Source organism: Cydia strobilella, chromosome 2 (assembly GCF_947568885.1).
Source record: "Cydia strobilella chromosome 2, ilCydStro3.1, whole genome shotgun sequence".
In the NCBI taxonomy this organism is placed as follows: Eukaryota; Metazoa; Arthropoda; class Insecta; order Lepidoptera; family Tortricidae; genus Cydia; species Cydia strobilella.
In genome coordinates this window covers 4,129,787-4,139,751 of record NC_086042.1, presented here as the reverse complement: position 1 = coordinate 4,139,751, position 9,965 = coordinate 4,129,787, and the positions used below count along the sequence as shown (strand labels likewise).

The 9,965-nt window shown below is 36.9% G+C and overlaps 1 protein-coding gene across 1 annotated transcript; it reads right to left on the bottom strand.

Moving 5' to 3' along the window:
• Positions 1–3,993: 3,993 nt before the first annotated feature.
• Positions 3,994–7,996, bottom strand: LOC134750100 (trypsin-7-like). The gene is made up of 5 exons (XM_063685197.1): positions 7,873–7,996; positions 7,311–7,440; positions 6,402–6,675; positions 5,894–6,067; positions 3,994–5,394 (listed from the first exon to the last, which is right to left on the bottom strand). Exons 1-5 carry the CDS (start codon positions 7,940–7,942, stop codon positions 5,239–5,241), a joined length of 804 nt encoding a protein of 267 aa, XP_063541267.1. The 5' UTR covers positions 7,943–7,996; the 3' UTR covers positions 3,994–5,238.
• Between the last annotated feature and the right edge of the window lie 1,969 nt (positions 7,997–9,965).

Genomic DNA, 9,965 nt, shown 5'->3' with positions numbered 1-9,965 from the left:
AAAAAAATACAAATCAAAATATTTAATAAAATAATTTGATTTGTTCCCAAACTTGTTCATAGATGGCAGCACCAGTCTCTCTCGCTACAACGTAAATCCGTAAGGAGTTCGTTTAGGAGGTGCAAGCGCGCACTGCTTGCCCTTAGAGCTGGTCAAAGACGCCTAGTCTTACTAAGATGGCATATAGTCGAGAAATTCGGACGGGCACCGCCGTGGCGGGGTGGCCTAGGGGTTCATGGCGTTAGCCGCGATAGCTAAAGACGCCGGTTCGAATCCGGCCTTCACCACTGGAGGGCTTCGTCACTTTTTCTTTAATATATGACATCTATTACAGTTTTTAATTTATATATAGTAGTGTGACTACTTTAAAAAAAAACACAAATCAAAATATTTAATAAAATAATTTGATTTGTTCCCAAACTTGTTCATAGATGGCAGCACCAGTCTCTCTCGCTACAACGTAAATCCGTAAGGAGTTCGTTTAGGAGGTGCAAGCGCGCACTGCTTGCCCTTAGAGCTGGTCAAAGACGCCTAGTCTTACTAAGATGGCATATAGTCGAGAAATTCGGACGGGCACCGCCGTGGCGGGGTGGCCTAGGGGTTCATGGCGTTAGCCGCGATAGCTAAAGACGCCGGTTCGAATCCGGCCTTCACCACTGGAGGGCTTCGTCACTTTTTCTTTAATATATGACATCTATTACAGTTTTTAGATGTGTATTTGTTGAACAGAATGTTACTGAGACAATCCATTAAAGAAAATCTAACATTGGCTTCGTCTAAATATAAAGACAATTAGTCATAAGCCAGTAAATTACAATATGGCGATAGTATTAGGTGGGATAGTATATTATATATATCTCTTGGCGAGAGGGGAGGAGAATTTGGCCCTACCCACTAAACCCACTCCGGCGTTTCACCATCTTTGCCGTTCGTGAGGGCGCACTGGGATCGATAACATTCCACCACGGCGTCCTCCGACGTAATGATTACCTACACTATCTAATTTTATTTGGTTATGTCATAATCTTTTTATTAATTTAGGTCCCGTGTTTCAAACAACATCCCGCGGTTCTCGTGTCATTATTATGGAGGGTTACAAATACTTCCGGCAAAGGACCACTGGCTTGAAGACTCGCTGGTTCTGCTCAGGCCAGCGTGGTGGCTGCAAGGCAGTCATCTTCACAATTGAGGACGAGATCATCCAATATAAATATACTAATGAGCATAACCACAATCCGCCGATCAGGATATAAAGAAGCATTACATGGGTTGTCTCGTACAAACACATTTTATTTCGTCTAGGTATCATAATTAATTGTTGTCAATGCTTTAAGACGATGATTATTTTTTGTAGCAATTTTTTGATTCATTGTCACAGAAAATAGTACTTTATACCTGTATAAATGCAATTTTTCAGAAAATTTGTTTTTATTCCAAATTGTGGAATGCTCGAAAGAAGATCCTCTTTTTTGTGAGTTGTTAGAGGTTCATTGTAACTCTCTCATTACTACGGACAAAAACACTTTGGTACCTATATTAAAATTTGATCTGGAAATCTGAATACGTGTCTTTTTAAGCAACTTAAACACAACGCTTAGTAGGTACATACGTATAGTGGCAATTCTTTCGGATTTTTCGGAAAGATATTGCGGCTGGATTTTTGTTCGTCTTTTATATTTGTAGTATTCATCTCACACCGCCCCAAAAGTCTTGCGAAAAAATATATAATCAGTTTTTCACAACCCTTTAGGTCCCGTATTCACAACGACGTCACGAGGTGCTCGTATCATCATCTTGGGCGGCTACAAGTTCTTCAAGCATAGAATCATTGGTTCGAAGACACGATGGTACTGCTCCACTCATAACAATGGTTGCAAGGCCTTCATCTTCACCTTTGAAGACGTAATCATTAAGTGGAATAATGAGCATAACCACGACCCACCAAATAGGATTTAGGCTTTTCATAGTTTTCATGAATTTGATATTTTTTTTCAGTGTACGAATATCGTTAACGTCGTCAATTTAACGTGGGCAGGTGACTTTTTTTATTACTAAGCTTACACTTCTCGTCTGTCTACCTATCAGATGGCTCTTAAGAGATCCTAAGAACTGATATAGATAAACAGAATTTTTAAGTTTGTTTTCTATTTTATATTGCCACTATACAACACTATACTATTGTGTTTGTAATCTTTCTTATGTACAGTAAAGTGTTTACATACATATAATATACTCGTATAATAAAAATAAAGTTAAATTTAAAATGTTTTTAATAAACTTAGTCACACCGCTCAATAATCTGGTATACATTTAATAGCAACTCCCAGAATCAGCATAAGGGATGACACGCTTGAACAGTCCGGGTACAAGCCATAGCGTCCAGTTAGTTTTCTATAGAAAGCATGACGTGATCACCCATAATAGAAAATGAAGTGCAATACTCCTCGGCCTGGACCCGGACCGTCTGTTCTAGCGTTAGTGTAAGGATGATGCTCGCAACACTCATTTCATTTTATATGAACGTCGTATTCATCTTACTCCGCACCAATAGTTTTTAGAAAGTTACATGTGTTCAGTTTTTCAACACATTAACATTTTAGGTCATATTCACAACCACTGCACGAGGTGCCCGAATTGTCATCCTGGAGGGCTACAAGTTCTTCCGGCAAATGACCACGGGTCCGAAGACTCGTTGGTACTGCTCCGCCCATAGCTATGGTTGCAAGGCCGTCATCTTTACCATTGAAGACGAAATCATCAAGTGTAATAATGAGCATAACCACAATCCACCAAAAAGGATTTAACGCGGGTTTTTTTGTGACTTGGAATAAATATTTTATTTTTGTATTTTGCATTTATATCTACGGATAAGGCCCTATTATGAGCAATCTGCCACCTTAATAGTGGATACATTTTTTAACATCTTTATCACATCATTCACTAATACTCTCCTGAATTCCTTAATATTCATCGAAGAATCTGTAATTTTACTAACAGCTCCCATATTTATCAGTACGGTTTTTACTCACTATTATTTTAAGTCGCTTTTAGTGCACGACGTACAACCGCCGCGGACACTCGTGCCTGAGGATGGATTCCCAAAGAATCCGAAACATGTCGCCAAAAGCGCCTACAAATAATAGTGAGTAAAAACCGTACTGATAAATATTTTGAAATATGTCTCACGATAGTTTAAGTGCGATTAACAGCTCCCATGTGAGAAAAATTTGCGATTTGATCTTGTTTTGATGATACCTATATGTAATCTACCGCTACACCGCAAACGTTATTACAGTTTTTCAATACCTTAATATTTCAGGTCCAATATTCACAACCACTGCACGAGGTGCCCGGATTGTTATCCTGGATGGTTACAAGTTCTTCCGGCAAATGACCACGGGTCCGAAGACGCGCTGGTACTGCTCCGCTCATACTCGGCAATGCCGGGCCGTCATCATCAGTGTTGACGATGAGATTGTGAGGCGAAACAACCAGCATAACCACGATCCTCCAGTTAACATTTGAATTTATGTAATGTTACGTGACTAAAAAGATTTTGCAAGAGCAACAGGATATAGGTACCGGTAACATACCACCCTCATCATGAGATCATGATATGGGAACCTAACCATGATTCACTGAAATCATTAGTTTCAGTGATCGTGGATGAGTTTTTAATTGTTCGTGATATATGATTTACTATAAACATGTCAATTTTTTTGTTTTTCCTTATGTAAGTACCTACGAGTACTATGAATTTGCACTTTCTGGCAGCTTATTCGTTAACGCTATTTAGGTTAGCAATATCCCCATAATCGAATTAGGATTTAACGTACCTAAGTACCTAAAGATGTTCCCGATGCGGTTAGTGGATTTTCATGGAGTCCGAATTAGCAAGGTTCGTTTATAAGTTTACACATCAAGTTTGAAATAAAATTAAAAAATAATAAAACAGGAAGATAAGATAAGATAATCGTTTATTTGATAAAACACGAGTTACATATAAGATGTAAATATGTACAAATTCAGTTATTTACATGTCTGGCCGGACTTTCAGCATTCAAATATTTATCACAAAAATAATTACAAATATTAAATAAGAAGTACAGAAAAATGTTGAAAAAATGCCAACGTGTGTCAATGTCAAACTACTAAACTAAATTATCTAAAAAATATTAATTTTAAATAGTTATATTTAATTACACAAAATAGTTATATTTTATTCCAATAACGCGTTCAGGATGCTGATGGGGCTGCCGCGGTACTGCAGTGCTTCTGGGATGTTCGCTGAGGCACACACGGATGATTTCCATGCCATTATGCGCAAACGCGTCGCGTCCCTGATGCGCCGTGCGCGCGGCAGCACCAACGGGCTCCTAAGTGCGGTCGCAGGGGCATATGACAGCCCGATATTTGGCCACTGGGCGAAATCGCACGCGCCACGTGCATATTTTAAAAAGTAATTTTGTTAAATATGTTTAGTTTAAGTTAGTTTTAAGTTCAATATTAATTTATTTATTTTTTAATTTTAATTTTAATAATATGTAATTCTATGGATGTAATTAATCCGAAAAAAAAACTTTTTTTTTTTTTTAATTATTAATGTCATAAAACAATTTTCCAACAGTAAACTGTACACTTCACATGTCTGGCTTCAGCATTCTATTAAGCAGAAAAATAAAAATAAATTACAGGTAAAAGAAGCATGACAGAATTATGTAAAATAAAGAAAACGAATCAAATGTTAATATGTATCAATGTCAAATTAGGTACTTAGCTAAATTATATATCTAAAAGTTATTAATTTTAAAATGTTGTATTATATCATTTATGTTATAAAAACAATGTTCGAGTAATATACTGTACAGTTTTTTTCGAAAAGCCTTTCCTTCTAGTGTCCTTATACCAACAGGAATAGAATTATACAACTTTATAGCCATACAGTGGCAGTTATTTTGGAACAGTTTTAGCCTTTGATGCGTCGGTATCTCTAGATCGTATTTGTGCCGTTTATCGTTGCCCTTTGTCTAAACAAATTTATATTATATTTAACAAATTTGCACATTTCGAACACGAATGAACATTTAAGTTTATATTCATTTCATTTAGTACCCAATTCCCACATCCATTTTAATAAATTGTTGCTATTTACGCAGTTAGTAATGTTACCAGTAAAAAATATATTTACTTGTACTCATGTTCATAAGGTACCTTAGTAGTGGTACTAGTAGTATATTCCTAATAACCCGGTCTGATCCCAGTGATGAAACGGATCCATTCGGTATGTCTCGTGATTTTGATGAATGTGAAGAGGTTTGATTCCCAAGGATTGTTGACCGCAACTGCCAGGCCTGCAAGCTCGCCTTGGTGCACGAGAGGACTACCGGAGGCACCCTGCGAAGAAAAATGTTTGTTAAATTCTTATCTCTTTACTTATATTTAAACTGGAACCAAAGTTTCATTTCGAGGCCATTTGTACTTAATGGTAATAGTAATCACTTTATCGTACACAACACAGGTTTACATTAAATTTACAGAAATAGAGGTGCAGAGGCGAACTTATCCCTCGGGACCACCATTTCTGAATTGTCACTGTGGCGTGTTTTGAAGAGTACCCGAAAGTTAGGTAAGACACCTTCCTTAAGGACACTATAGAAATCGAAGATAAAAAAACTTGAAATCTTACCTATTTAAGTAGTACTAAAGTATTATGAAGTTTGCGACAACCCCCTTTTGTTCATTCCTCTCTCTTCCTCATCTTTATTGAAACAGATACATCAACCCTTTGAACTCTAACAACTTATTTGTTTTGTACTTATACTATTTACTAATACATGCCTTTCCCAAGAATGTCCTCGTTGTTGGTTTTACGAATATTTTAACTTCAACTCACGTGACTTAAGCCGGGCATATCGTGATCATAATCATTTTGGGTCTCCCGTATAGCACAGATGTATTCATTAAGTCTGTACCTATACTGATACATGTATATACGTGCTGCGAGAGGTAAGTGACTCAGGCACTCTTCCGTGCTTATTGGCGTGACATCTATTTTCAACAAGTTTCCCTGGAAAGAAATCAAAATAAACGAATACCTCATAAAACCACTGATGACATAAGCGATTGATCGCTCATTACTCATAACATATTGTACCTACATATAACAACGGGAACAGACAATTGAGTCATATTATCCACTTCAAAATAAAGTGGATGTTGTTGATTTTGCTTCTATATGACTCAATTTCTGAATAAATATTACATTTAAGCATAAAGCGCGGACATTTACCTACTGTTCAGTGTACTCCACAAAAATATGTTTCTAGGCCGACAGTAAATTTTTGGAAGAATAATACAGTATTCGGTGCCGATTAAATAAACGTAATTGATGTGTTAAATACCTCACGCATTCCTTTCCCAGCAACGGTATATGTAACTCCTACATAATCACTTTCGTAATATCCTTTGTTATCATCTCGCGGTAATTCAGCTGGTTGAATTGTATCGCTAAAAGTCAAGGGCTCAGCTAGTCTCAGGAGAGCAATATCATTGCTCAGAAATTGGTCGGCAATATTAAAGTCAGGGTGGATTATGACTGTGTCGTACGTGACTTGTTGGCTGGTTTTCGCATTGTTTCCACCTACCCACACTGTGCCGAATTTATGGTCATCAAAACTGAAAACAATAATTAATTTTGGTTTAAAAAAGTGAAATAGTGCAAAACTTATTGATAAGGTTCTAATCAGATTGCAACGAAAAATATGTACCTACATTGAGCTTTACAAGGATATCAATATTAACAGTCATATATTATGATTTTTTAGGGTTCCGTACCCAAAGGGTAAAAACGGGACCCTATTACTAAGACTCCTCTGTCCGTCTGTCTGTCTGTCACTAGGCTGTATCTCATCTACCGTGCTAGCTAGACAGTTGAAATTTTCACAGATGATGTATTTCTGTTGCCACTATAACAACAAATACTAAAAAGTACGGAACCCTCGGTGCGCGAGTCCAACTCGCACTTGTCCGGTTTTTTATTTCTTTTTTTTTGTACGCGGCGTTCAAAATACACCTACGTTCCTTCAAAATATACTCTATACCTACTTTCGGAATAAAATGGCTGTAACATATGGACAGACAGGCGGACGGTTGACGCACAGATAGACAGACAGACAGACAGACGGACGGACGGACAGACAGACTGAACGAAGGATGGACAGGCAGGCGGACATGGCGAAACTATAAAAGTTGCGTTTTCGCCGTTATGGGCTACGGAACCGTAAAAACGCAATTATAAATTATTGGCTTACGCAACGCAATGCGCGGTTGTGATGAGCCAAGAATCCGAAATGACGACGGCACCACATTCCCGCAGGGCAGCAAAGTATGGAAACTCTTCTATATTTGCTCTCTGGCCGAACAGGATTCGAGATGACAAATCTGAAAGTTCGATAAGAAATAACTAAGGTAAAGGCTGTAAGGTCGAAATCGCTTGATGACTAAATTAAGTTAGGCCAATACGGATAATAAGTGTGGTTGCGAGGTAAGTGTGACTGGCCTTTACATTTCGGTATTTATATTGCGGTCTGTTTAGATTTATTTATTTCATAATATTAAATTACATTATAAATTATTTTAACTTAATCTATACGAATTTATATTATGATCGTCACTTATTATATACAAATGTCAATACAGATAAAAATTCATCACAAAGTAAAAATAAATATTTGGAAATAAATATACAATATCAATAATAGCATGGTTACGAAAAAGATGTCAATATTATGATGTCAATTTACACATTGATTGTTTCCTACTCATACATTTTATACTGTTTATAAACTTAATTGAATATAAATCATTTCTCACCATTTCCTAGTGTGTACGGAGTCACAATAAAAGAAAGGAAAACCACAGGAGACAACATTTTGGCGTACATCGTTGCAAACTATTTCATGTTGACTTCGATTAGCGAATATAACCAAGTCAGAAAAATTATTTGCATATTTTGGTGACAGTTAATTTATGGCTTGTTTTTAAGTACTTAATTATTTAGTTTAGGAATGTCAATGGGTTTGTTTACATTTAAGTTGCATACACGTGGAAATGTGAAACACGTGTTTGATAAAAAAAATTTATTGCATTTTTAAAAACCATAAACAATAAATAACATCGTTGATAGGCCTGAGTACCGTCAAACTAGCCAACTTTGCCTCCTTTTTTTGGAAAACACTATTATCTAAAAAAGCATGAAAGGTTAGAAAAAAAACTTGTCCACTACATCCAGAGAATTTTTAAACAGCCATATTATTTACTTTTTTGGCGATTCTGATGGCGGTTAAAGTTATTCCAAGTTACGAATACAACGTAATTTTATAAAAAAGTTGATTCGTTATTTTTTGTTACGTGTAAGGCCTTGTAAACTAGATTAATAAAGGCCTACTAATTATTGTGAGATGTATAATGTGTATTTTGTGAGAATACATAATGAGATCTTACTTAAATTTTTATGTGGATTACTAAATACTATACATATTTTTAAATCATCCTGTTGACCTGCCCATCCGAATTCTCCTTTATTTTTTCTTTAGGTTTTGATGTTTGAATTAATGCCTTTCCAGGGTCAAACCACAACTCTGATGATGATGCTTGGAACCCTCTAGTTTGGAAATCCGATGAAGACACTGACGTTTCAGAACCTGATCCGGATGAGTCATCTGGCAGTTACTGCGATGAAACTGATGATCCTGTTTCAATCCCTAACTCACTAAATCTTCGGCCAGATAAAAAAAAACAAAGCAAAAACAAAAGCATCCCATTCTCTCAGTCTCCTGTCGCAAATGTCGTAAGCAATGCGCCAAATTTACTCCCGAAGAACGCATTAAAATATGGGAAACATACTGGAGCTATAAGAATTTAGAACGTAAGAAATTACTTCGAAAGTGCATTCAGTTCCAGCCAGTAAAAAAACGCACAGCGTATTCAACGCGCAACGTCACTAGAGTGTTCACAATGAAAAAGATGGTCTTCACATTCCTGTATGCCGCAATTTCTTTTTACGTACCTTAGGTTATAGGCATGACACAATTATAACGTATTTGGCCAATTCATTAAATAAAAACCCTGCCGTTAATAGACGAGGTAATCGTAAGGTAATCATAGATCATATTAATTCATACCGCCTAAATAGTCCTAGACGACGTGGTACACTCAAAAACATGTTCGAGGATTTTAATTTGAAAAATCCAAATGTTTGCAGTATGGAAACGTACCGCAAGACTTTTGTAAGAGAGGTTATTTAATAAAAAGAGCTCTCTTCTCTGGTCGGAATGATAATGTGACGTAGTAATACTAAATTAAAATAAAACTAAGTAAATCTCATCTCTTTTTGTCTTATTTCCCAGCTATATTCGCCAGCACGGCCCGAGGAGCCATTTCCGTGTACCTAGTGGTTGGGGAGGGGATTTTTGTAGTTACTCGAGCGCGTCAGATTAAGATATGAGTGATACTTATCTTGCTACCCCGTGGAGTCTACCTTTACCACTTTTAGCCGGCTACAAGTTCTAGAAACACTTCCTTTACAGCTTTGATAACACAAAGTAGAGACTATCTACAAGTACAAGAACGTTCACTATCATCCTCCCAGTGAAGAACATTAGAAGCAACCCTGGGATACCTCCTCCAATTGAGGGGGGATTTAAATCTTCTCGGGGCAGAGGTGTGTGAGGAAGAGTGAGCCGGCGTAGCTTTATTCGACGTTCATATTAAGAATAGAATAGATTTTATTCGTAAGCACAAACAAACAAGACATTACATAATACAAAAGAAAACATAAAATAAGATTAAAGTGCCACGAAATGGCCTCGTCTCAGCATGTTGCTGGTGACTTCCAGCGCTGATCTTCCGATGAGACCATCAGGTGAGAAGAATCACGGAAGGTAACAGACAAGAAAAAAAAGATA

Coding starts and splice junctions, on each gene's coding strand:
- LOC134750100 (XM_063685197.1), bottom strand. CDS start 7,942: ATGTACGCCAAAATGTTGTCTCCTGTGGTTTTCCTTTCTTTTATTGTG. Junction 6,676..7,310: donor ACAACCGCGCATTGCGTTGC/GTAAGCCAATAA, acceptor TATTGTTTTCAG/TTTTGATGACCATAAATTCG. Junction 6,068..6,401: donor CTGGGAAAGGAATGCGTGAG/GTATTTAACACA, acceptor ATTTCTTTCCAG/GGAAACTTGTTGAAAATAGA.